The sequence below is a fragment of the Microcaecilia unicolor genome, chromosome 4 (assembly GCF_901765095.1).
Source record: "Microcaecilia unicolor chromosome 4, aMicUni1.1, whole genome shotgun sequence".
Lineage (NCBI taxonomy): Eukaryota > Metazoa > Chordata > Amphibia > Gymnophiona > Siphonopidae > Microcaecilia > Microcaecilia unicolor.
In genome coordinates this window covers 122646937-122674714 of record NC_044034.1, presented here as the reverse complement: position 1 = coordinate 122674714, position 27778 = coordinate 122646937, and the positions used below count along the sequence as shown (strand labels likewise).

At 45.1% G+C, this 27778-nt stretch overlaps 2 protein-coding genes across 3 annotated transcripts in view; one reads left to right on the top strand and one right to left on the bottom strand.

Annotated features, from left to right (window-relative positions):
• COMMD6 (COMM domain containing 6) overlaps positions 1-21165 on the bottom strand; it is a 38610-nt gene extending 17445 nt beyond the window's left edge. The window contains exons 1-4 of the mRNA XM_030200603.1: positions 21041-21165; positions 6257-6315; positions 4093-4158; positions 1958-2034 (exon numbers count right to left, since the gene is read on the bottom strand). Coding sequence (XP_030056463.1) covers positions 1958-2034; positions 4093-4158; positions 6257-6315; positions 21041-21095 — 257 coding nt within the window. The 5' untranslated portion in view covers positions 21096-21165. The remainder of the gene's footprint in view (positions 1-1957; positions 2035-4092; positions 4159-6256; positions 6316-21040) is intronic.
• Positions 21166-21502: 337 nt separating this feature from the next.
• UCHL3 (ubiquitin C-terminal hydrolase L3) overlaps positions 21503-27778 on the top strand; it is a 104016-nt gene continuing 97740 nt past the window's right edge. The window contains exons 1-2 of one of the 2 annotated variants that reach the window (XM_030200601.1): positions 21503-21624; positions 21720-21731. In XM_030200601.1, coding sequence (XP_030056461.1) covers positions 21583-21624; positions 21720-21731 — 54 coding nt within the window. In that variant the 5' untranslated portion in view covers positions 21503-21582. Of the gene's footprint in view, positions 21625-21719; positions 21732-21772; positions 21882-27778 lie in introns of those variants that run through there. The other variant, XM_030200602.1, reaches the window with a different exon arrangement.

Below are 27778 nucleotides of genomic sequence, written 5' to 3'. Positions count from 1 at the left end.
TTCCAGGATCCCCGGAAGGATGGCTCTGAGGCACTCGTCCAGGCCCGCTGCCGGGAAAGGCGGTGGGGCCGGTAAGGGTGTCGGTGCCAGAAGCTGCTGGGGGCCAGGAGACGGCACCGAGGTGCCGGAACCCCGACGCGTCGGTACCTCCACCACCGACGGAGATCTCTCCTCTCTGCGATGACGCTTCGGCGTCGCCTCCTCTTCAGGGTGCACCGAGGGCTCCCGGTGACGGCGCTTCTTATCTTTTTTCCGGTGCACGTCACCGGCGCCGGAGGGCATGGAGGAGGAGGAGGTCGATCCCCCTCGGTCTCGACGGTACCGGGTCCGACAGGGTTCGGTCCCGTGGCTCACGAGTTGAGGGAGTGACCGGGGCCGACTGCCCACGCGGCCTCTCAACCCCACTCTCACCGGCAGACCGGCGGGCCGACGGGACCTGTTCTCCTGGGGTCGCTGCCATCGGTGCCGATGTCTCGGGCATCGATACCGGTACCGAAGAACCGGCCTTCGATACCGATGCCGTCGAGGTCGACGTCGAGGGGCCGGCGCAAGTTCCAAAAAGACGGTCCCGCAGAACTTGCCTCGCAACCTGAGTCCGTTTCCGGAGACCGAGACACAAAGCGCACGACTTGAGATTGTGCTCCGGCCCGAGGCACTGGAGGCACCAAGCGTGGGTGTCGGTCTGCGAGATCGGCCGGCCGCAGCGACCACACTTTTTAAATCCACTCGGGACCTTCGAGGACATCGACGGAAAAATCGCGTCGGCGAAGTCAAAGTCGGCAATGGTGGCTAAAATCACACCACGAAAAAAACCAACCGACCGAGCGGCCACTAGGCCGCAACGTGGCGTCCCCGCTAGAAAGCGAGGGAAAAAGGGGAGCGCGTGCTCCACACGCGCAAAAAAATTTCTTTTTTTTTTTTTTTTCTAAACAATACAAACAAAATCAGAGGAAACCGAACGGGAATCCAAGCGACGATCCGCGTAAACGCGGTCGAAAATCCGGCGGCTGAACCGAGAGAGAGGCAAACGCACCACTCTCTCAGTCGCGGAAAAAAAGTAACTGGCGGGAGCGGTCGCGCACGGGCGGGAAGGCGGCCGCGCATGCGCGGTGGGCGTGGCCTGCGTGCCGACCGTCCCGCGAAGCTTCTTCCGGTTGGTGGGGGCTGCCGCGGACGTCAACCCAGTCGTGAGAACAAGCAGCCTGCTTGTCCTCGGAGAAGAATATATACGAAACCTATCTGCATTCACTGTTTTCACTGCATGCAAATAGATCTCATACATGTTAATTGTGAAAATCCTGAAAACCAGGCTGTGTTGTGGTCCTTGAGGACTGGATTTGAGGACCCTGTGCCAGGGAGATCGCATTTGTGGACAGTTACTTTTTTGTTTTAACCTAATGCCACCTCCCCTCCCCCTCAATTTTCTTCTAGTTTCATTGAAAACAGTGGTGGCTTTCTGGTGCATTGCATTCATTCATAAATACTTGGGGAGGAACCGTCCCTCCAACCTCACACACCCCATTTTAAAAAGCCATTCCCTCTTACTCTTCCTAGTCTGACCACTGCAGCAACAGTCTTGAGGCCTGTATCATCATCATCACTTTGTCCAGTCACCAGATAGCACCATCAACGATGACCACTAGTCTCCCCCTCCCCACCCATGGGTTGTGAATGCTGCCTCTGTTGCACGCTCAGCTTTTATCTTTATTACACTACTTTCTATACCATCCTATCCTTTGTGGTATCACAAGTAGTCCACAATGTAAAATTAAATATAGAACCCTACACTGTTCTTAGGTATGGAAGGCTCAATCTGGAAAAAACTAGGAGACCTTCGCACACCTTTCCACAGCACTACTGCTGAGCCAGTCAACAAGCTCCTGTTTTATTTTCCTTATTAGATCCCATTTCAGTGCCTGGAGTCATTAGAAATAAAAATGACGACTCATTTTCTTACCTGAACAGCCAGATGAGAGTGTTCACGATCTTTTGCAGTTCCTCTATAGTCACTTCAGTGCCAGCTGTTTGAAACCTCTGTCAAAACAGGGGGGTGAGAAAAGGCAAATCAAAATGTTTGGACTCTACAGAGCTTGAGCCCAATTTATGCACTGAATTCATTTTTTTTTTTTGAGTCACATACTAGGGGATTTTCAGCTTCGCATATCCTAATGTGTGGACGTATTTTAATGCATTGCTTTCCTGCGGCATTTACAAACCATCTAACACATTTAACAGAAGTTGTCAAGAGGATCAGGTCCAAAAGATGCTTAAAAATAGATTTTGTAGGCTAATCCAGTAGCTCAGAAGCAACACTACACAGTATGGTGTGAAAGGTCTGTTGTTTGATCCCCAAGCTGGGTCATTAGCATTACAGATCAGTTAGGAATACTGCGGAGACAACGCTCACAGCCTCGGTGGGGAAAGGGCACAACATTCACTGTGAAGATTGACACCCTGGGGCCCTATATTTAGCTGGTAGTGATCAGTATTGATGACTGCCTTTGGCGTTGTTCCCAGAAATTCAATGCTGGGCCACGTTCAGGCTCCAGCATTGAATTTCTGGGTATACGGAGCCAGCAAAAACATAGCAGGTTAAGTGTAATATTCAGCATTTAGCCAGCTACGGTGAACCACATAAACACGGGACTGACTTATCTGGTCCAGGGGTGTAGCCAGACCTCAAGGTTTGGGGGGGTCCGGAGTCCAAAGTGGCGAGGTACAGTTTGGCCCGCTTCCCTGCCGCAATCCCCGCAACCCTACATACCTTGGCTGGCAGGGGTCCCCCAACCTACACCAGCTGAAGCCTTTCTCCAGCGCTGTTCTCTGCGCATTGCCTGCCCTGCTTCCTTTCACGTCATGTGCATGCTCGGTTTTAATGAAAATGAGCATGCTCGAAGTTGCTGGAGAAAGGCTTCTGCTGGTGGGGGTTGGGGACCCCTGCTAGCCAAACCAGGGGCCCCAGGCCCCCAAGGCCCTCCATAGCTATGCCCCTGATGTAGTTACCTTGGCCAGTTAGATGCTGAACATCAGCGCTTAACTAATTAAGTGTAGACTCGACTCCACCCCCGGAACACCTCCAAAATAGCTAGATTTGCGCTGGGCGCTAACTGATTTTCAGCTACACTATTCAGTTAAGTGCTGCTGAAAATGCCTGGTTAATCCCAAACAAGCTATTTACTACTACTACTTATCACTTCTATAGCGCTACAAGGCATACACAGCGCTGTATACCAAACTAGAAATTAAGACAGTCCCTGCTCAAAGAGCTTACAATCTAAATAGGACAGACAAAACAATTAAGAGGTAAGTGAATTAAAGAGGTGGGGATAAAAGGGTACAGGGCAAGTGAGTAGTGGTTAGGAGTCAAAAACATTGTTAAAGAGGTGGGCTTTTAGCCTGGATTTGAAAACGGCCAAGGACAGGGCTAGACGTACAAGCTCAGGAATTCTATTCCAGGCGTGAGGTGCAGCGAGATAAAAAGAATGGAGTCTGGAATTAGCAGTAGAGGAGAAGGGGACAGACAAGAGAGATTTAGCCACAGAACTGAGTACCCGAGGGGGGGGGGGGGGCGTAGGGAGTATTTAACTGGTCAGGAGCTGTTTCTGGCTAGTTAAGTTGCTTTGGATTTAAAGCCCATGATACATGGCTCTCAAAGGAGCTTTGGCTCCTGACTTCCAACCTGAGGAGAGCTGTTGTACTGACCAGACTGGAAGAATGGGAGGGTAGCTAGTTAAATACCCACCCCCCTCTCCAAACTGGTTATGAAGGGCCAGAATCCCAGCACTAGTTCCAACTAAGGTGAAAGAAAAAAAAAAAAGGGGGGGCGGGAGAAAGGACAAGTTACCAAGAAAAAAAAATTAAAAAGGGATTTCCTGTATTGTGCTTTGAACTGATAAAACTGTTTGCACGGGTTCATATTTACATGCTGCTATAGTGTAAAATAAGTATATTGTTGTGTCACTATGTGCTAATTAACAGCCTGATGAAAACCTCAGTGGGCAATTTGGGCCAAACATTCATCCTACTCCATACAGAAATGCCTTCATTATCTGAAAGCTTTATTACTTGCAGGTGGTTCATGCTGCCACTGACCTGGCATATTTCTGCTGTATTTACACCTGCAGTCTGACACTGAAGATACTGAATGACTTGCTGACACTGGAAAACAAAATAATATCCTGTGAAAAAGAGCTAGAAATGAGCAACATGGCAAGAAAACAAAAATGCACACACAAGAAAAGCCAAAAACTGCAATGTAGATCAAGATCATCCCCTTCTCCCTCCAGAAATTGCAGACACTTTAATGAGCTTTCAAAAGGCTGTATTTTTGGATAAGAACATATGGTGCTCATTTCCAAAGAACTTAGACTTATAAAGTTATATAGGTTACTAGGCGTATTTTCAAAGCACTTTGACTTACAAAGTTACCTGGTAACCTATGGAACTTTATAAGTCTAAGTGCTTTAAAAATACAACTTTATATGTAGTCCACAGGCCTCCAGAAATTGTATCCCTATTTTCTGGACCCGGGAAAGCAGGTCACTAGACTCCAGCCACATATTATTTATATCACATATAGCCTGCTTATTAACTAAGCTTATTAACTAAGCAGATGACAATAAAAATATACACAATAAAAGTTAGAAACAAACACGTGGAGGGGCATAATCGAAAGGAGTGCCCAAGTTTTCCTGAGGACGTCCTAGCAGGGGGCAGGGAAACCCGTATTATCGAAACAAGATGGGCGTCCATCTTTCATTTCGATAATACGGTCGGGGACGCCCAAATCGCGAAATTTAGGTCATCCCTAGAGATGGTTGTCCTTAGATTTGGTCGTTTCTGATTTTCGGCAATAATGGAAACTAAGGACGCCCATTTCAGAAATGACCAAATTCAAGCCCTTTGGTCGTGGGAGGAGCCAGCATTCGTAACAAACTGGTCCCCCTGACATGCCAGGACACCAACCGGGCACCCTAGGAGGCACTGCAGTGGACTTCAGAAAAAGCTCCCAGGTACATAGTTCCCTTACCATGTGTGCTGAGCCCCCCCAAACCCCATTACCCACAACTGTACACCACTACCATAGCCCTTATGGGTGAAGGGGGGCACCTAGATGTGGGTACAGTGGGTTTCTGGTGGGTTTTGCAGGCCTCACATTTACCACCACAAGTGTAACAGGTAGGGGGGATGGGCCCAGGTCCGCCTGTCTGAAGTGCACTGCACCCACTAAAACTACTCCAGGGACCTGCATACTGCTGTCATGAAGCTGGGTATGATATTTGAGGCTAGCAAAAAATATATAAAAAAAATTTTTTTTTGAGGGTGGGAGGGCGTTAGTGACCACTGGGGGAGTAAAGGGAGGTCATCCCCGATTCCCTCTGGTGGTCATTTGGTCAGTTCGGGCACCTTGTTGTGGCTTGGTTGTAAGAAAAAAAGGACCAGGTAAAGTCATCCAAGTGTTCGTCAGGGACGCCTTTTCCCCCCCCCCATTATGGGTCGAGGACAACCATGTGTTAGGCACGCCCAATTCCCGCCTTCGCTACTCCTCCAACACGCCCCCGGGAACTTTGGTAGTCCCCGCGTCGGAAAGCAGTTGGGGACGCCCAAAATCGGCTTTCGATTATGCCGATTTGTGTCGAAAGATGGGCGTCCTTCTCTTTCGAAAATAAGCCTGATAGTAGTCTGAATCGTAACTCTGCACTCTGTTTTTCTCATTAAGCATATGCTTCTACAAAGAAATGTGCTTTTAGCTTCCCCTTAAAACCATACACTGATGACAAAAGGCACAAAATGACAAACACTTTGGTGAACATGACCGTTCTGCTAGGCTTTTATGAAATGCCCTCTGCTACTGCTCCCACTAGCAGATTCACAGTGCAGGAGGCCCAACTAGCACCAACAGTACAGTACAAACATAGCTGCAATACTCTGTTTTGATCCAGACCCAGACTCATGTCTACTAGGATTGGGAGGGTACAGGCATGTCAAAGTCCCTCAAGCTGAAAGGTCAGCTGTGGGCCATGAAATAGCTTATAGAAATCTTGGCCTGGCCAAATCCTGATCCACCTTCTTGTTCTATTAATAGGGCTTAAAGTAACAATTATGCTGTGGTTGTTTAACTTTATCTTGTAAGTGACAAAAAGACTAAGAATATGGCTTCATGCATATTGATGAAAATAAAATGTTGATGTCCTACTAAAAAGGTGTATTCAATTTAAAGAATAAAGAGATACTAAAATTCTCTTTCAATACTTACTAGTTCTGCAAATAGATCAGAAGGTATCGTTTTAATAGCAGCAAGCGTATGGTCAAAATCTGCAAACAAAACCAGAGCATTTTTTACATGCTAGTAGAGGCTGATGTAATGTAATAAGACATACTATGCTTAATGAATCTTATTAGGAGTAAAACTACTTCCACCATCATGCACCAAAACAAATGTGTGTTAGTGTGCTAATTTGGTGAACTTTATATTTCCTTGATAACAGCAAGGCATTAAACTTCTGAAGTGAAGTTTTACTAATCTCCCCCCCCCCCCCCCCCCCAAGGCTCTGGCTCCAGAATCTCACCGATCCTCCTAACTCCCAGTCTCTATCATCCCCGGCAGGTCACCCTTTCCTATAGAATGGCAATGAGCAATGGGATAGTTAAGAAGAAGCATTCTACAGGAAAGGCAAGTATAAAACAGAGAAAATTATGGCAGATAATAACCATACAGTATCCAGTCTGCTTATCCACATCAACTAAGCTCAGAAAAAACACTGCACACCATCCCTGAGTGACCTTGGACCCAGCCTAGACTAAAACAGCTTCCACTTTTTTTGTGGCTTATTTCCAAAATCCGCTAAGTACCGTATTTTTCGGACTATAAGACGCACCGGACCATAAGACACACCTAGGTTTTAGAGGAGGAAAATAGGAAAATTTTTTTTTCCCTTTTTCCCTCCTCTAAAACCTAGGTGCTCCGGTGCGTCTTGTCCGAATCCCTCCCTCCAAGTTCGGGATCGCCGTCAGGGTTACCTCCTCCCCCCCCCCCCCCCCGGCCCTGTCACCACCTCTCCCCTTACTCACGCGATCTTCCCTGGTGGTCTAGTGACGTCGGGGCAGGAAAGAGCCCCTCTTTCCTGCCCAGCGTGCTGCTCTCCATCCTCCTGTATGCATTGCTGCCTGACGGTCTCGGCGAGATTCAAAATGGCCGCAGAGAATTGAAGTCTCGGCGGCCATTTTGAATCTCGCCGAGACCGTCAGGCTGCATACAGGAGAATGGAGAGCAGCGCGCTGGGCAGGAAAGAAGGGGCTCTTTCCTGCCCCGACGTCACTAGACCACCAGGGAAGATCGCGTGAGTAAGGGGAGAGGTGGTGACAGGGCCGGGGGGGGGGGGGGGGGGGAGGAGGTAACCCTGACGGCGATCCCGAACTCGGAGGGCAGGCGGGCGGCCTGCCAGCCAGCCAGCCAAATCTACCTTCGGACTATAAGACACACACCCCATTTTCCTCCCAAATTTGGGGGGAAAAAGTGCGTCTTATAGTCCAAAAAATACGGTACATTTTAGTTGCATCAGAAGAAAATCAATTTTTCATGTAAGGAGAAATGAGATCTTACCTGATCATTTTCTTTCCACTAGACCTTTCCACTATTCCAGAACCTGTGGGATAGTTGTGTCCATCAACCAGCAGGTGGAGATAGAGTGAACTGAAAATTGAGCTGAGAGATCTCTCTCTTGGCATCCAGTCCAGCTCCTCAGTAATTACAAAGATAAGACTCACAGAAGCGGGGAGGAAGTGACGTCAACCCAGGAGATGGCAGCTTAATCTGCAGGCTCTGCCATCCCAAGAGCGAAATTGACCTTCCCTCCTGTAAAACAGCAGAAATTACTCCCCAGAAAAGGCGATAGAGAGAGCAGAGTATGGCAGCAAAGAAAAAACTCGCCAAGTTTAAATTCGGGGCCGAAAAAGCTGGCGCCAGTAAGGTAGCGGGACTCAGACCGCGCGAAGCAAAGATGGCCGCCGACGAAAGTGAGTCGGACCCCGAGGAGCAGATTGAAAGCGAATCGGAGCTCAGCAAAAGAGACTTCGTCCGCTGGTTTAAAGATCTTAAAACAGAAATGGTGTCCACGCGTCGCAGCATACAATCCGCTGTAGCGGAGCTGCACGAAGAAATTAAGGAGATAGGCACCCGGTTGGCGGAAAATGAGGAGAAGACGGAAGCACTAACGACGGAGTTGAAGGAGGTTAGAGGGTCCCTTAAAAAAGAACAGCTTTCACGAGAAGACTTAGAACTAATGTTAGAGGACTTGGAGAACCGCACAAGAAGGTGCAACTTGCGATTTCGAGGGATCCCAGAAGAGGAGCAATTTAAAAATCCAGAAATGGTGGTAAAAGAGATCTGCGCTTTTCTGCTCCAACAAGATGCTAATATGGCGGAAGGCCAAAGGATTGAATCAGTGGAACTGGATCGAGCGCACAGAAGTCTCGGTTCGCCGAGGGGCGGAATGCCCAGGGACATAATAGCCTGTTTCCACCAATATCAAGTAAAGAAAAGGTATGGAAGAGAGCACGTGAAAAGGTGAAATTACTTGGAACTCGGTAAAAGTTAAAATATTTCAAGACTTAGCGCGGAAAACGCTGCAAAGAAGAAGGGACTTCAAAGAAGTTACCAACTATCTCCAAAAGACTGGCTTGAGATATCGTTGGATGTTTCCGTTTGGATTACAAATTACAGTTGGAAATAATACCAGACGCCTTCAATCCCATCAGGGTGCATGGAAAGTACTGCGAGAAATGGGATGTGCAGACGTGCCGAGAGAAGATGAACCTGAGCAGCAAATCCAACGCAACACGAAGCGGAAGGAACAGAGAGAATGGCAGACGGTAGAGGGGAGGAGAAGGCGTCTAACTCCCCAAACTGAGAGAGGAGATGAGGAGACCGCAGAGGGAACCTGAACATATGCAGGACTGAGTTTGAACTGAGTGGGAGTTTTATATAGAAGTTGCAAAGGGAAAGACTTGGGGAATAGAACAGGAATATTAAGATGATTCAAATCTGTGAGGGTATAATTCAATGTTAAGTCTAAGGGAGGGAGGGGTAAATGAGCATAAGATTGAGAGATGCAGCTCTAAGGAGGGCGCACTTCCTGACGGGCAAAACTGGCACGACAGGAACCTAGCCAGTTGATGGGGGAATTAGGGGGTGGGAGGGGGGGGAGGGGGACCCCAAGGGGGGTAAAGGGAGGGAGACTACAAATAGGGACATGGAATGTTAATGGGCTAAACAACCCGGGCAAGAGAAGCATCATTTTTCGGGAGCTACGTAAATTAAATTGGGATATAGTGATGTTACAAGAGACACACATTAAAAAGCAGGATGAACCCTTAATAATGAATAAGGGACTGGGTGAAGGGACCGCTCTGGCCGACTCAAGGGGAAACAAAACAGGAGGGCTGGTGATATATGTGAAAGAACACCTGAAATTTAACACTGAATCGATATACAGAGATAAAGAAGGGAGATGTCTAGCTATTAAGGGGAAGATGAATAATCAACGAGTTACCTTAGTAAATGTGTATGCCCCGAATGCAGGCCAAGAAAAGTTCTTCGAATCTATCAGGGAGGGCCTGATCCCCTTTATAGAAGGGATGGTGTTGATGGGGGGTGACTTTAACTATGCAGATGGGACACTTGATCATTCTAAACAGCAGGAGAGAGGGAGAGGATATATTGGGCGCCAATTTCATAAATTGATGCGAGAACTAGATTTGATTGATATATGGAGACTGATGCATCCAAACCAGAGGCAATACACACATTATGCACATGTGCAAGGAACATATGCAAGAATAGATGCACTCTGGGGGAGTAGGAGGATATGGGGCGACGTGAAGGAGGCAGAGATAGAAAGCATACATGCCTCCGACCATGCCCCAGTTTGGATGACAATAGAAGGAATGGGTAAACAGGATTGCAGGCAAATTTGGAGACTCAACGAATCACTGTTAGATGAGGAGAAAGATTGCCAGGAAGTGCGGCAAACCATTAAAGATTACCTAGAAATTAATGATACAGGGGAAGTCTCGGAGGGAATATTGTGGGATGCCTTAAAAGCAGTAGTGAGAGGGACACTAATTCAGAAGGGGGCATATAAGAAAAAAGAGAGAGTAAAATATGAGCTTGAAGTACGGAAGCAATTGGTTAGATTAGAGGCACTACACCAGAGGGAGGGAAGGCCACACCAATTACTAGAGCTTAAGCGGTGGAGAGCAGAACTACAATCGATTCAGATGAAAACAATGGAGTACCATAGGCAGTTAATGCAGCAAAAATTCTTTGAATTTAGTAATAAAGCGGGTAATTTACTATCCAGGGGCTTGAAGGACAGAAGGATAACAAATATGATCACCAAAATAAAGGGCCCAAAAGACTCGATATTTCACCAAGATAGAGAAATTAGAGAACAATTCCTGAATTTTTATCAGGCACTCTATAAAAAAGAAACAGTGGCTCCTAAAGAAGAGATTAGGGCTTTTCTACAGAATCTAGAGCTGCAGCGAGTGACGGCTCAGCAGAGAGAAATGCTGGAAGCACCTATAACATTGAATGAGGTATCAAAAATCATTAAAGGCCTTAAGGGAGGAAAATCCCCAGGATTAGATGGATTCACAGCTAAGTATTACAAAATCTTTCAAGGTGAATTAGGGCCGCTGCTGGTCCGTTTGGGGAATGCCGGCTTTATGGAGCAGAGCCTGCCAACTAGTATGCAAGAAGCAGGGATATCGGTTCTGTTAAAATCAGGGAGGGACCCCACATTATGTGGGTCATATCGCCCGATATCCCTGCTGAATATAGATGTTAAGATTCTTGCAAAAGTTTTGGCAGAAAGGCTGAGCGGGGTTTTGCCATCCCTTATACACGAAGATCAATCAGGTTTTATTAGAAACAGGCAGGTAGCGGATAACATTAGGAGAACCCTCAACCTGATCTGGGGGGCGCAGAGAAGGGGAGACTCTATGACACTGCTTGCGGTGGACGCGGAAAAAGCGTTTGATAGAGTTGAGTGGGAATACTTATGGGAAGTAATGACAGAAATGGGAATGGGAAGACCTTTTATAGGATGGGTGAAAAAATTATATGAACAACCAGTGGCTCGGATTAAGGTGAATGGGGGTTGGTCAAATCTATTTGATATCCAAAGGGGAACACGACAGGGCTGCCCGCTGTCTCCGTTACTTTTTGCCATCTCTATAGAACCCCTAGCACAGCGAGTTAGAGAATTAAAAGAAATAAGAGGGGTACGCATGGGTGGGAGAGAACACAAAATTGCATTATTCGCAGATGATATATTATTTTACATAGGAACACCTCTGTCAACAATACCGAAGATTATTCAGGAGTTGAGCTCATTTGGGAGAATGTCAGGATTTAAAGTAAATCTGGATAAGTCAGAACTGATGGGGATCACGACTTCTGATCAGGAGATAGAACAACTGAAGACGAATACTGCTTTTCGTTGGGCAAACTCGAACTTTAGATATTTAGGCATACAAATACCGAGAGATCTTACCATGTTATATCAGATTAACTATATACCATTAATTATAGCTATTCGGAAAGATCTCAGCAAATGGAGGACAGGCTGGTTGTCATGGTGGGGCCGCATAGCGGCGGTCAAAATGAATATACTCCCAAGATTATTATTCTTATTTCAAACCCTGCCAATTTCGGTCCCTAAGGGAGAATTGCAGAAAATACAATCAGAATTGGGGAAATTTATATGGGGAGGTCACCAAGCACGGCTATCAAGGAAAATAATGTGGGGGACAGTGGAGCAGGGAGGAAGGGGTTTGCCAAACATAGTATGGTATTATTGGGCAGCACAGCTTAAACAAATAGGAACTTGGAGTAAGGTAGATTTCTCCCCTGTAACACGGTTAGAGCAGATTTATGTGCGGGAGGGAAAATTAGATGCACTGCTATGGGGATCTCTCCCAGAGGCCACTTATAGAAACTTGACATTGAACCCATTTGTTTCCCATCTATTCAGGCTGTGGGGCAGACTTAAAAAGAAACTGAGGGGCCCGCAAGAAAGATCAACATATGCCTGGATAACTCAAGAGCCAGGCTTCGCAGGGGGTCAGGAGAATAAAATTTTTAAAAATTGGATGGATAAAGGATTGATTAGATTTCGAGAGCTAACAGTAGAGGGGAAACTCAAAACGTTTCAAGTCTTAAGACAAGACTATGATTTACCCGAGACGGATCACTTTGCATATCTCCAAGTTAAAAGTTATATGATAAGGGAACATTGGCATAAAGGGGAATGGCTAGAGAATGAAAAGTTTGAGAATTTATGGGGGGCAATTACTGAGGGAAATAAGGGAATATCAAAGCTATATGAACACATCAGGGGTACAAGATTTACAAAACTACCATATATGAAGGCCTGGGAACAAGACCTCAAAACTGAATTTAATGAGAGTGAATGGAAAAGAATGTGTCTGGAAGTGAAAAAAGCGTCAGTATGCGTACTAGTTAAGGAAAATGCCTATAAGATAATGAGCCGTTGGTATTACACCCCAGACAGAATAAAAGTAATGTACCCTGAAGCTACGGATATATGCTGGCGATGTGAGCGAGAGAAGGGAACATACTTTCATATATGGTGGGAATGCTCGATTATAAAGGGATATTGGGTGCTAGTCACAGGACTCATAACTCTGGCGATTGGAGTCCAATTTCCATGTGATCCCAAATGGTGTTTACTTGGCTATGGGAATAAAGGGGGAAAGAAATGGCAATGTAGAATAAAAAGGATATGCTTAGCAGCAGCAAAAACAATCATAGCAATAAAATGGAAACAGAAGATAGGCCCCACGGAGCAAGACTGGAAGGAAAAACTAAAATTAATGATAGGTTTGGAAAAATTGACGGATAAACGTCAGGGAAAATATAAATCACAAGCAGAAGAATGGATAAGGCTGGGGAAAATATTAGCTGGGAATGCAGGGGAATAGGAACGTCAACTCATAGGGGGATAGGGAAGGGAGGTGGGGAGGGGGAAGTTGCTAAAAGAGTGGGAGAAAGGGGAAGGGAAGGGGGAAGGGAGGGGAGGGGGGAAGGGAGGAGAGGGGGGAGGAAGGGAGGGTTGAAGGGAGGAGGGTGGGGGGGGGGAATGGGGGGAGGGGGGAATAAAGACAAAATGGATGTTGACATAGCATGTTTGTTGAGGAATTTGAAAATGTTCAAGAGACGAAGTCTCATTGTGATTGTTATTTAGATTGTACAATAAAAAATCTTTAAATTAAAAAAAAAAAGACTCACAGAAGCAGAAGGCTCCTCAATGGAAAGCACCACCAATGCCTCAGAAATAAGAGTACTGAGCTCCTCTTTAGGAAATAACCTCAGTACTTTCTGATTATCCCCCTCCTCAGGAGTTTCAGTATACCGCCCTATGGTGATGCCGTCAGGGCAGTTTACAAAATTAAAAGAAAACATTAAAACAAAAGTAGAAAGAAGGATACTTTTTGGAAGTGGAAGCTAATTGTTTTTTTGAAGTAATTGAACTGGACAATGTTGGCACATTTAGACTGATGCTGGACAAAGCTTCTGAATGAAGCAAGCACTTCCCTCATTATTCAATACCTCTCTGTAAAAAGTAGTAATAAAAAAGGCAAGTGCATTTTTGTAATATACCACTGCAATCCACAAAACAAAAAGGAGCAAGTTCCCACAAGCCATCTTTTCTTTTGATGTAGGCACAGGAAAAAAAAAGATTTTAAATGTTTCCAGATTTCAACCTAATTCATGTTTAATATGGAATACAAAAGTCATAAAAAAGTAAATACATAGAAACTCTGAATGTTGAGCACCTGGTTCTCATAACATATCTGTTTTACTGGCCCTTTACCAGGAAAAGAAAAAAATCTCTGCAAGAACAGTACTAGGGTGTCCCTATAGCCAGCTCCTCCAAATGACATACTGATTACAATTTATAACAAATTATTACTCTGTCTACCTATGAAAAGTAATTCCATTATTATACTAACTCTGTGTATATCCATATGCTGCACAAGCCAGAATGTTTGAAAATATAAGCGAGATTGAATAAAAAAGCCACCAACAATAAAGAACAACAACGTGGATGCAGCAGCTCATAGGTTTGCTTGCTTTGTTTTGAGTGTGCAGCGATGACAGCTATGTGATGAAGGGGAAACAGACATCTAATTGGCTTCAACTTTTTGACATCATTCAGGCTCCATCCATCCACCTCCTCTCCAGTCCTGGATGCCCTTCTGGCACATACCTCAAGCACCCTGGTGGTATAGCGGCTTCATTGGGGCAGGAAAGATCCCCAACTCTTCCCTTCCCACTGTCGCTGATCCTCTCGCCGTCTCTGCTTTTTTAAAATGGCTGCAAAGACTTCAAGCGGTGGCCTTGCAAGACAGTGAGAGAATCAGCGGAAGCGAGCATGAAAGAGTGGGGATCCTTCCTGATCCGAAGAAGCCACTAGACCACCAGGGTGCTTGAGGTATGTGCTGGAAGGGCATCCAGGACTGGAGAGGAGATGGATGGATTGAGTCGGAATGATGTCAAAAAGTTGAAGCCAATTAGATGTCTGTTTCCCCTTCCTCACATAGCTGTCATCGCTGCTGGGTATGTGCTGGGAGGGCACCCTGTGGCTCAGGGAGGGAAGGCACTTCCGCAGGGATCCCGCAGAACCTGGGTTTATCCCCACAGGATTCATGTGGTACCAGCAGGAATCCCGCTATCCCCCCTCCCACGCTGTTAATTCAGAGGAGCCATCAGATAAGGAGGGAGAAGCAGAGACAGACCTCCAGGAGTGAGGAGATGAGGCTAAACAAGATCTCTGATTAGCTGGAAGAGCAGCGGGGCGAGGCACTGAAGCACCTTGCAGCAACTCCCTGCTTCAGTAAATAGGCCTGGTGTAAGAGCAATATAAACTCCTGAGAAAACAAAGATTTCAATGCAGCTGAATATTCTGTTGAGCCTTAAGGCTGTAAAACTGGTGCCTGTGCTCTGCATGTGATCAGCCAGAGGCTACTCTTCACTGCCAGTAAGCCCCCACAAAATGAGGCCCGTTCCCACATGCTCCTGCCCAAAGACCCCGGCATACTCAGATGCTACACCGAATCCAAAGATGTGCTGCCACTGACCGTTACCTCCATGTCTCGCGGGATTCCTGGCTTGCACACACTGTAATGTCCCAATGCAGGCTGGCAGGTCCCACAGCAGGAACACTGTTTAACTGCCTCCATGGGAGTCACCAGTCACCCTGTCATCAGTGCAGCACAATGCGTCTCAAGCGGTGAGACAGGATCCCTCCCCCATACCAATCAGAATTTGCAGCCCTCCAAGCAGTTCTGAGTCAAACTTTAGTCAGACTTACCACTGCCAGCTGCTCCCCCCATGCCTTACCATAGAAGAGAAAGGCTCAGGACTGATACTCTGTCCCACATTTTCCAGAAAATCTCTTTCTTTAAAAAAATAAAAATAAAATAAAAGGTTGTTGTGTTGGAAAAAGAGCGCACCACAGGCAGGGATGTGAAGACCTCCAGATAGGACTCTGCAGACTCAAGCCACCCACAAAGCTCAAATGGGGACCAGCTGACCAAATGGATGCCAAATCACTCAGAACCAGAGGCTGAAAAGGGTGTCCATCCACCTGCTGGAGATAAGAGAACTGAGTGGCATATCTCTTTTGGCACCCAGTCCAGTTCAGCTTCTCAGTATTTTCTATCTCCACCTGCTGTTTGATGGACAACTATCCCACAGGTCCTGGAACAGTGAGAAGCTATGTAATGGTATCTTATTTTAACTTTGCTGCAGGCAAATGGTAAACACATTTTTCATCTTAATAATTAATTTCACTAGTAGATAACAATATATTTTGTCCATATGAAACTATAGCTTTTTTTTTTTTTTTTTTTTTTTAAAGTAGACTTAGCGGGTTTTGGAAACAAGCACTTCCACTTCTAACCAATGAAATCAAACTGCAGTGAAGTTAGTGTGCCTTTTAACATGGTTGGGAGTGTAACCCTGGACCTTGTAATGGAGCACCCCAAGTACTTGTCTTATTCCCAGCAGAGCATGTACCAGGCTGGGTCACACAAAGTCTTTTTCAGTTCATGGCGTAGGCTGGGACCAGAGTTAACTCTGGTAGGCCGGAGGGTTCTCCCCCCTTACTCCTCAGGTCCAATTCGCTAGTCAGAAATGAAGATCCACACACACAGGAGTCAACTTCAACAACTTTTACTGAACTAAGTAACTGAGTGTCCATTAAACATCAACTTGAAAAACTTCAACTCTGTCCAATGTACAGCTCCCGAAGTAACTTCTTCATTTAGCTTAGGGAAGCCAGAAACAGGCTCATTTTTGAAAGAGAAGGACGTCCATCTTTCGACATAAATCAGAACATGGACGTCCATCTCCCACAGATGTCCAAATCGGTATAATCGAAAGCCTTTTTTGGACATCTCCAACTGCAGCCGGTCGCAAGGATGTCCAAATTTCAAGGGGGCGTGTCGGAGGCGTAGCGAAGGCCGGACTTGGGTGTGCCTAACACTTGGACGTCTTTGAGCCATAATTGAAAAAAGTAGGGACGTCCATGACGAACACTTGGACGTTTTCACACGGATGTGTTTTTTTTATGAATAAGGCACAAAAAGGTGCCCGAAATGACCAGATGACCACCGGAGGGAATCAGGGATGACCTCCTGTTACTTCCCCAGTGGTCACTAAACTCCTCCCACCCTCAAAAAACATCTTAATATTTTGTGCCAGCCTCAAATGTCATACGCAGGTCCATGACAGCGCACGCAGGTCCCTGGAGCAGTTTTAGTGGGTACTGCAGTGCACTTCAGACAGGCGGACCCAGGTCCATACCCCCCACCTGTTACATTTGTGGAGGAAACAGCAAGCCCTCCAAAACCCACTAGAAACCCACATCTAGGTGCTCCCTTCACCCGTAAGGGCTATGGTAGTGGTGTACAGTTGGAGCTAGTGGGTTTTGGGGGGCTCAGCACACAAGGTAAGGGAGCTATGTACCTGGGAGCATTTTATGAAGTCTACTGCAGTGCCCACTAGGCTGCCCGATTGATGTCCTGGCATGTCAGGGGGCCCAGTGCACTACAAATGCTGGCTCCTCCCACATCCAAATGGCTTGCAATTGGAAATTTTGGTTTCGAAAATTGCCGAAAGTCAAAGACGTCCATCTCTAGGGACGTCCAAATCCAAGGATGTCCTTGGTATTTTCAAAATGAAAGATGGACGTCCATCTTTTTTCAAAAATATGGTTTTCCCTGCCCCTGGATTTGGACATTTTACAAAGATGGCCAAATCCCAACTTGGACGTTTCTTTCGAAAATGCCCCTCAAAGTCAATTACTTAACGATCAGTAATGGGTCTGCCCTATCCCGGACTAGGTGGATCATTCAAACAAATATACACCAGAGCCCCATCAATCTCTTCTCTATTCAGACCTTCTTGGGATCGGACTGTCATTCAAGTCAGGATGGAGCAGGAGGCCTTCCTCTTCCCACTCTCTTCTCCCCAGGGTGTCTTATCCCACTATCATCCTCCTTGATTCCTCCTTCTCCTTCAAAGGTCCTTGATCTGCAGCAGAGGGGTTCTTCTGCACTCACTATTTCCACCTCAACTTTTGTGTCCAGAGAACCCTGGCATGGGTAACCAAAGACCTCATTCAATTCCCACTCAACTTTTTTGTTACCTTACACCCCCGCCCCCTTAGCTTGGCCAGGCAACGTAATGCAATGCAAGGCAAATATGCCTCTGTAATCACCACTCCCTTAAATGCATTATCTCCTTAGTGAACCCCCAGTAAATTCTCAACCCTGTCCTGCAGCACCAAGATTTCCTAGGGAGTTACAGTAGTTAAGAAGTAATTTAGGTATAATTAGCTGACAACACTGTAGTGAAGTATTTTTACAATTGCTTCATAGATACACAGATCAGCTTGCCTGTATCAATTTCCAAACATTCAGCAAGGTTAAAGATCAAAATGCTAAGAAATTGGTTTTAAAGTGGTTTGTTTGCACAGTTTTTCAACAGTGTGTCATGGAAGACTAGTATGCCAGACCTATCAGGTGTGTCATGGAAGTCTCCACTACCAATTCTGAGATCCAGACAAGAACCAAGGTGTGAGATCTGCAACAGGAGACACCAGGAGTGGCTCTTAACATGAATCTCTCACCTGAGAGCATGTATGCCCTCCTCCCCCTCCTTGGTACAGCATGAGCCCTGGAGGATGGGAATTGTTGTTTATTGGGGTCTGTCTATACTGCTTTTCTGTAATATGTAAAAATATCACCCACTTTGCACAGTACATATTTATACTCAAGCACTTCCTCCTCTTTGTCCCCCTTCTAGACCAGTGCTTCCCAAGTCTTGTCCTGCAGTAATCCTTGCCATTCAGGTTTTCAGGATATCCATAATGAATATGCATAAAAGATTGCATATAATGGAGGCAGTGTATGTAAATCAAGTTAATTCATATTCATTGCGGATATCCTGTAAACCCGACTGGCAAGGTGTACTCCAGGACTGGACTTGGGAAACACTGTTCTAGGCTGTCTTACCCCCAGGCTGAGTGAGTTGGAGAGTGTGTACTGAGCACTGATGTAATCACTTAGGGGCAGAAAGATACTCCAAGCTCAGCTGAATGGATACTGGGAGGTATATGCTGACGAGTAATGCAGGAAGGGGGTTGTGCGCAAGTTAGCATAGTATACATGGCTGCACACTGTATTCAAATGAATGTATATGAGGCCATTAAGTATACAGTGCTGAAGCACAAAACAAAAACCATGGCCTTTTTCACCAGGTGCAGGGCAGGTGTAGCCCAACCTGACCTCCCGGCTTGGTTTGCCTGCTGCCCCACTCCTACTGGACTCAACTGATATTCCCTGGTGTCTAGGGCTATCTTCCCACCTAACCCCAGCATCTAAGGCACCCACTCAACCCCCCTTCCCATTTTGTTTTAAGTCCCTGGTGTCTAGGGCACCTCACACCCATTACTCCTCCCTCCCCTAACTAAAAAAAAGCAGAAAAACAAATTCCCTGGTGTCTAGTGGCACCCTTCCCTCCCAACCAACCTGAATTTTTTTAAAGTCCATGGTGTTTAGTGAGGACCCCCAATCCTGTAGGTATCGTCAACTTCAAAATGGCATTCCCCTGCCCCACATGGTGCATTGTGGGATATACCGGACAGGGCCGAGATGCAATACAAAGGGAAGCTTTCTACATCAGCCCCTTAGAGCTGGTTACAGCAGCAATGGATAAGCTATGCAAGACAAGACAAATACAGCTACCAAGCTAGTTAGGCTCCCTTCTTCTGCACTCAGAGCTGACCCACCTTGACAGATTCAGCTGCCTCTACTCCCCCTTTGAAAAATTTGGAAAAGAGTTAAAAAAAGTTGTCATGGCTTTGTTCAATTAGTTATTTTTCAGCTAGTTTTAGAATCATTCAGAATGAATGAAAGAAAGAAAGGAAAGAAAGAATGAAAAAGAGCAGACAACTGTTTGGGGGGGGGGGGGGGGTTAAAGGGACGCACACAAAGCTCCCCTTTAAAATAAAGCTTTATGCTTCCAGGCACTTGCTGTTTATTCTCTTACACTATTTTATCAGCATAGAAGAAAACAGAAATAAAAACTATCCACCCAAAATTCAGCCTGTGGCGGTATGCGGTGTCCAAGCCACTCACAGCCACAGGCTGAACTGACCCTGGATGTTTAATGCACAGCTCCCAGCATGATATATCTGGGACTCAGCACTCACCTGAAGTTAACCGGGGATCAGCCAATATTCAATCCAGTGCCCAGTTAACTTCAGCACATAAAGTTAGGACAGCCTTTTTGTAGTTACTTTGCTGGTTAGCAGACTGAAAAAAGAAATAACTCCTAACCAGTGTAGCAGGTGCTTTGCCCCCCTAGCCCACCCCTAACCTAACTGGATTTGATATGGCTGGTTAGCAGTAATATTCAGTGACACTAACTGGTTAAGTGCCGCTGAATATCATCTGCCTGGTTGCTCAGCGGATTTTAACTCGGCAGGAGCCTCTCCTGCCCAATTAAACCCTTTTGAACATTGGACCGTGTGGAGTTTGCCTGAGTAGTGACTACCATCTCTGCCAGTCTCCTTAACTATCATATGGCAATTTTCTTAGAATGCCTGTGTTTTAATCATTCCAGATTTATTATGGGTCTAGGTAATTTGTTTTTCTTTTTGAAAATAAGAACTCTTCCTTTAGAGGCCTTGCAAGAAAATGATCAAAAAATAAGGCAAATGCTGCAGCCTTAAAATGCCACTAAGGCACACCTTCTTGTTCATGAGGCAAGAAAGATTTGATTATTTTTGCATTCCATAGGAGAATACTAGTAGTAGTAATACTAGTTCTTAACTTTCACAATCAAGGGACTTAGCCATCATCCTTCTACAATCTCCGAGCACAAAGCACTAAACCGTTTGCTTCCCCTCCCTCCAACTTCCTCAAATGCACATATAGATTAGAAGAACACGTTATTTTGTGCCAAATCAGGGGGTTTCAACCCTATCCTTTGGGCATACCTAGTCAATGAGGTTTTCAGGATATCCACAATGGATAGGCATAGAATGAAGGCAGTGCATACAAACCTCTCATGCATATTTATTGTGAATATCCTGAAAACGAGCAACTGTTCTAAACAGAGTTCCACTATATTAACGTGCCACTAGAGCCACCACTTTGCACGTGAAGTTGCATTTAAAGCCAAAACATGAAGTCACTTGGAACCCATCACAAAGAACAAAAGGCAACCTGGAAAGAAAGTCACAAGATGTCAGACGACTGAGCCAGTTCATAGTTGGTTTTGTTCTGGTACAAACGAGCTCAGCATGGCATTTTTTTTTTCTTTTTCACTACAAGACTGCAGCTCCCAGTATATGCACTCGACTAAGACCAGAACTGGCTGACTCCCGCCCCAGGGCTCTCTCACGCGTCTCGCAGACACCACCGACGCCGCAAATCTTACCCAACGCTGCCAGGCTCCTCCCGAGCAGACCAGCTCGAGACCCACCAGCGGCCATAGTGCTCCTTCCGGTGCATACACCACACCCACATCACATCGCGAGAAAAACTCTCTAACCTCCTTGGCTACGTGCATTCCAAATCCCTCCCCATCCCCTCTCCCAGAATGTCGGGACATTCCAACTGGGCAGCGCTATAGGGGAATCAGTACACCCCAAAACCCCAGCCCGCAACAAAGGTTGGGCACATCCCCTGGCGTACAATACCCGGCCCCCATCAGGCTAAAATATCAGTCAATAGTTCCAAAGAATCTTGACGTAAGCACGTCTGCATTCCCCACTTAATTTCCATTCCTTCTCCTCCCACTCCCCGCCAGTTCCCGATGGCCCATAAGGCGGTCCATAGAGGGCGGGGCGCGCGGCGGAAGTGTGGGCGGAGTTTTGTGAGTCTTTCCCTGCTGGGTTCCTTCCTGCTCGAGCAGAAGGAGGAGTGGCTAAGGGAGTACAGTCTTCGGTGGCCAGTGGCCACAGTAGTAGCTTTCCAACCATGCAGGTCCAGCGCTGGCTGCCCCTGGAATCCAACCCTGATGTAGGTATTGTGTCGTACCCGCCCTCAGTTTATTGTACCGTCCTTTTCCTCTTCTTATTAAAAACTTGTTTCTTTTTTTTTTGTTGTTGTTGTAGGTTATGAACCAGGTGAGTTGTGGTGTTTCTTTCCCAGCTGTGTGATGATCCATCCAGGTCAGAGCAGGTTGCTTCAGGTGGTGTTCTGGAGCAGGGTGGCTATCGACCAGGGCCAGACCGAAAGGCAGAAACTTTCAATGAGCCTGAACAAATCCGATCCAGGTAGAACCTTCCATTTCCCTCTTCCCTGAGTTATCATGAACTCTTGAAAATGGGCTAGTTCAAGAGCTAGCTGGGCGTGGAGCAGGTTTGCTGATGTTCAAGGTGCAGCTTTTCGGAAAAGCCACCTCGTGATACGGTGCTTTTTTAGAAGCATAGGGAATTGTAGAAGCACAGCCTGATGTGTTTATGGATGTACAACTGAGATTTAACAACGATCTCGCTTAAAGGTTTTTTTTTTTCTCGCTATGTTTTGAGGCTTGAGAGAACCTACGTTGCAATCATTGTAGTCGTCCGCAGACTACCATATTCCCTGCCCTTATTCTGAATGGTTCTTCAGTTTTCAAGCTTTAGATGTTCTTGATTTAGTTTCGTACTGTGTGTTGTTTTATTTGGGGATGGCAGTATTGTGTGATTCCAGTTTAGTTAGCTCTTTCTGGTGACAGCTTCACATGCTCTAATTTAGTGGACTTCAGTGACAGCTGGATGTGATCTCATCTTAAGACAAATATAACTTTCTGTGGATAGTCACAGTCATGCTTAGAAGTTAGTTCTATAAGTAATGCACTTAGGGGCTCATTTACTAAAGATTAGCGCACGTTATCTGCAGCGGGGCCCCATAGGAATAAAATGGGCCCCGCTGCAGATAACTCAAGCTAATCCTTAGTAAAAGACCCCCTTAATTAGGTTATAATTACATATTGGGTACTGAGGCCTTGCTAGCACAGTCACATTCAGAGAGCGGATCTTTGTCCGTGAACCCCAAAACCATTGATTTAGATTTGCAGATTAGTTGCTCTGAAGAAAGCGTAAAGATAAAGGATGACTCAGCTTACTGTTCTTTCACTTTAGAAGATGCAAAAAAAAAAAAAAAAGCACCATATTGGTTGGATACCATGATTTATTTTAATGGCACGTATGGGAACACAGCTATAAAGTAAGGTTGTTTTAATAGGTGCATTTGCACTGGGCATCCAGGCTGAAGGTCAGTTGAATAACTTTCTTTGTTTTTAAAAAAAATGGAATGGACCTCAGACCTTTAACTCTGCGCTGTGTGTCCATTTTGACTTCCAGCATACTCTCATGTCTAAGTCATCTTTGCAGCTCCCAGAACTGAACCTCAGTGTCAAAATAGGATCTGATTGGCTTATGTTATGTTTCTAATAAGCACTATGGACCAGTGAACCTGAAGTCATGTGTAACTTGTGCTGGTGTAGTGGAGCTGCTTACAGAGACTTGAATAATAAGGTAATATTTTCATAAACAAAATTTGTATTTCCTCTTAGGCATCCAGAATTTTTAAAATACTGCGTGCTATACAGAAATTTTTTGTATGCTATTTCCAGCTTTGCTTGTGGTGCTTTATTGCAGTTTCCCAGCCACTGTGCTGGGGGTTGTTTTTGTTTTTTAACAATAGCTGTTGCCTGCTGAGGTCCAGACCAGCACATGGACTCTGCTCTCAATACCTCACAGCAACAAGACACCAGTGGTGGTTTGTAAATGTGCAGGAACTTCTTTCTCGTATTCCTGTATCTCTCCATGGTGAGACCACACTATAGGTATAGCTTTTAGCATCTGGTTGCTGTATCTCAAGATACAGTATTTTTTTTTTAAACAATTCTACTATAACATACCCTAATTGTCTTACCACTTGACATAGTGGAAGCAGGGTCCTGAGGCTTTTTCCTCTTTTGAGAGCATACTCTGTTGCAGTATTTACTATAAATTAAAGATTATGATAAAGCTGGCAATTTTGAGTTTATGTATAAGATTGCTTGAGTTTCTTTTTTTTTTTCTCTATTGTTTTTTGATACATTAAAAAAAAAAAGGTACAGAGAAAGGTGACCAAAATGATTAAGTGGATGGTGCGACTATCATATGAGGAAATGCCAAAGAGGTTTGGGCTCTTTAGCTTGGAGATGACTGAGGGGCGGTAAGCTACAGGTCTAAACTCCTGAGTGGAATGGCACAGGTAAACAGAAATTGTTTACTCTTTCTGAAAATATAAAGACAAGGGGACATTCAAAATGAAACTACATAGTAACAAATTTTAAAATAAATAAAAAATATCTTTTCCCCCAACATATAGTTAAGATCTGGATCTCGTTGACAGAGCAGTTAGTAAAAGTGGTTAATGTATTTGGGTTTAAAATAGGTTGGAACAAATTCCTGAGAGGATAGTCCATAAATGGCTAAAACAAACCTGAAGAAAGTCACTGTTTATCCTTGGGGGTCATTAGTATGGGATATTGTTACGTTTTGGGACTGTACCAGGTACTTGTGACCTCAATTGGCCGCTTTTAGAAACAGGATAGTGGGCTACTTGTTCTGACCCAGTAGGACAACTCTGATTTTTTTTTTTTGTAGCCACACCCACCTTAGGTAGAGCCTGAGCCTCAGGCAGAGTAGTATGTGTGCTACATAAAGCGGGGCCCAGCTATCTATGGCCTGTACTGCAGAGGCTAGTGATGAGCAGCGTCGATTGAGCTACTTGTATACGCTACAAGCTGATCATTCCTGACAGGTACAATATGTAACTTAGATTGTGAGCCCATTAGGGACAGTGCAACGTTTCTGTAATAGAAATTGTAAACCACATAGTCAACTCAGGGATCACTTGCGGTATATCAGGTGCTGAAAATAAATGAATAAAATAGTGGTTACACTGTTTATGTATGAGAGTCAGCTTCTTCTGTAGATTCTTGTTTATTATTATTATTTTTTTTTCATTGCAATGAGATGTGTTGATGTACATCTTTCTCAGTCTCCTGATGCAGGCTTAGTGGCCGAAACATGACCCACGTCGAGTCTTGGGATCTTTTTGGAAATAAGATTTTGACTACACAGAGGGTCGTTTTCTGGTCTGTTACCTTTACTGTGTGTTTGGCGCTTGTTGTGGTTTGTGAAGGCTTGTTCTGTGCTTATGCATCCTGTACTGCACACACAGACAGTCCATAAGAAGCAGAAAACGCCTCTGAATGCTGACTGAGAAGGCAACTCTCTGCACCAGTATTCTGATTGCTACTTGCTTTACTATTGATCTTGTCTATGTTGGAATAACATGGGACCCTAAATAGGAAGGTGATGCATGGCCACATCTGGCATTGTATGTTCCAGATTGATTGGAATAAAGGTTTTGTGTTTTTTTTTCGTCTTTTTCTTTGTACTGCACACAGTCAGCTTCCTGTTCCCCTTTGAGTCCTTCCAGCCACTGGTGGAGCTGTCGGTGCTTCCCAAATCTTTCGCCACAGTCAACCCCAGGTCTGTGATCTGGCATAATGAGCCTACATCCACAACTGTCTGAGGATTTTGGGCTCCCCTCCCTTTATTTTATTCTCTCCTATTGCCTGTCTCTGATTGCAATGAGTCTTGAACGGAAGCTGTGCACCAGGGCCCTGATTTCAGCTACAAGTTGGCCCTCTTAAGTGACTCCCTTGTTCCACAGGGCCAGTGAACACCATGGGTCAAACTCTGCCCCCTTCATATGGCACTAATGCTGAGCTACCAGGCAGGTCCTGAAAAGAGGAAATTCAAGGATCAGTTTAATACCGAGTCACCAAGGAGAAAATATTTTATTAGTATTTCTTTTAATAAGAGAAATTGGGTACGTAGGGGCCCTTTTGCTAAGGCGTGGTAGGCCTAACACAGGCTTACCATGTGCTAAAAGGGAAGTACTATGGGACATGGTGAGGCATCTCATGGTGGTTTCCCGCTCAATGTGCACTAATCCCATGCTGGAAAATATATATATTTTTTCCAGTGTGAGAGGCGCGCCCTTAGGCTGAGAGTAGGCATGCTTGTGCTAATCCGGTAGTGCGGGCACTTAACCGTCCACTGCCCGATTAGTGCGGGAGTAGTGCAGGAGCCCTTACCACCTCCTAAATAGGTGGTGGTAAAGGCTCCCGCACTAAGGTGAAATTAGCACGTGTCCATTACAAAAAAAGTATGACACGGCAGCTATTTTACCGCCAAACTAAAAGTGGCTAAAGTGCACAGAAAACCCACATGCTGACACCAGTACTTCTTAGAGTGCTACCACATCTTATTTTTAATATATAACTGCTACAAGTCATTGTAAATATACAGCTTAAGCATAAAAAGTTGTGATTTAGGAAACTGTGTCTATGAAATATTTTTAAAACCAACTCTTATTTAATGTGGCACATGTATTTTGAGATGATGGAAACTGGGCTTATAATGTCCCTGCAGGGTTGCTTCGTGTACAGTGCCACCAGAAGCCAAGTTCTCAGTAAATCAGTAATATCAGTTTAAAGGTTAGCAATTTAAAAGGCATAGCATCCAGATCCATAGACTTACATAGGGGGAAGGGGGGAGAATTCAAAACAGACCCCTAATCCAAGTCCCCCTGCATGGGGTTCTGATCATATGAGTTTTTCCTTTTTTTTTTAATTTTTTTTTTTAGTTTGTATATTAAGCTGAACAATTGGATAATGTATTGAATTTGAAATTGTGAAAATAATAAAAATATATAAAAAAAAAAGAATAAAGGAGAATCCAGTTAGGCACTTTACTTTTTTTTAAATTATACTTTTGGTTATTTTCTTCTGTTAATTAAGGAAGTGATTATTTGAACGCATGAGTTGAATATTTTTTTCTAACTCTGTTTACTTTTGCAAGCGATTACTGTGCCAATTTATTATAATATTCACAAAAGCATGTGATTATTTTCTGTTAACCTATGAGTAGATGCTGTGTCATCTTTGGTGGGGGTTGGGTTGGCTCATCCTGTATCTCAGAGGACCCTAACCGAGGAAGTTGAAAATGCATGGAGCACTGTCATATCAGAGCAGGTAGAAATTCTTCCTAAAATTTTAAAACTGTAATGTTAAAATACATGCATGGAAAAAGTCAATTTAGAGTGGAAGACAAGCAGAAGCAAATGATGTTTTTGTGGACACCTGGTATTTCTCTGGAAGAGTTCATTAATTCCTTTTTGTCCACAAGAACATCATTTGCTTGTCTTGCTCGTTAACCAGCCTGCAAAAGAGGAGCAAACTTCAATAGATTACAGGGATGATAAAATGCAAATTGGATCGAGTTGTCCAGACTTCGTCCCTCTTGGATGTGTGTGCAGTACTTGATCATGGGCTGCTCAACCAAAAGCTGAGGTCCTGTCTGCTTAGGAAGCTGTGCAGCTTCCAGGACCTATGGTAGCCTTCCATGCAGGAGCCGTAGCTGGGAGTTAAAGATGTGTCTACCATTGGAACAGAGTAGAGCAGACAGCATGCTGTTCATGCTTATGGATGGGGTGCAGTAGTATAAATAGACCATAGCTCATTTTCTTTGGAGGGGGAAGTTGGGTAAATTGTGCTACTGAAAATGAACAGTGGTCACTCGCCCTAGGTGACTCTGACCTGTCTTTCCACAAACTCATCCTTTTTTTAGTGCTGTAATGGTGGGAGCCTGTGGTGTCCTGTAACTTGAAAGTTACAGTGATGTCACAATGTGCCCTGTGTTAGTGATGTCAAAATGTAGGTTATCACTGTCGTAATGCTACGTGTAAGACTATGGAAAGGAAGTTAGCATTCTGATCTCAGCACATTTGTGACGTCACTGGCACCAGTTTTCAACTCTTTTTAATAGACCTCTCATAAGTAGAGTTGTGAAGGGTGCCCTGGCTGGTGGCCAAAGGGCCAAGATATAGGGACATGTCAAATTATGGTGAAAACCATATTACTTTCCTTCAGTAATATGGTATGTGGGTTGGAGTGACAGATTTTCACTGGACTGGGAACTCAGGAGAAGAGAGATCAAGGTAAACTGGGCAGAAGAGGCATCTGTACATTTTTAATGAACACAAACAGTGGGCGGCCTGGGCTGAGGATCTTGAAGTGGGGTGAGACAAAGAAGCTGCTGTTTTTACAGTTCTTCAGCGTGCA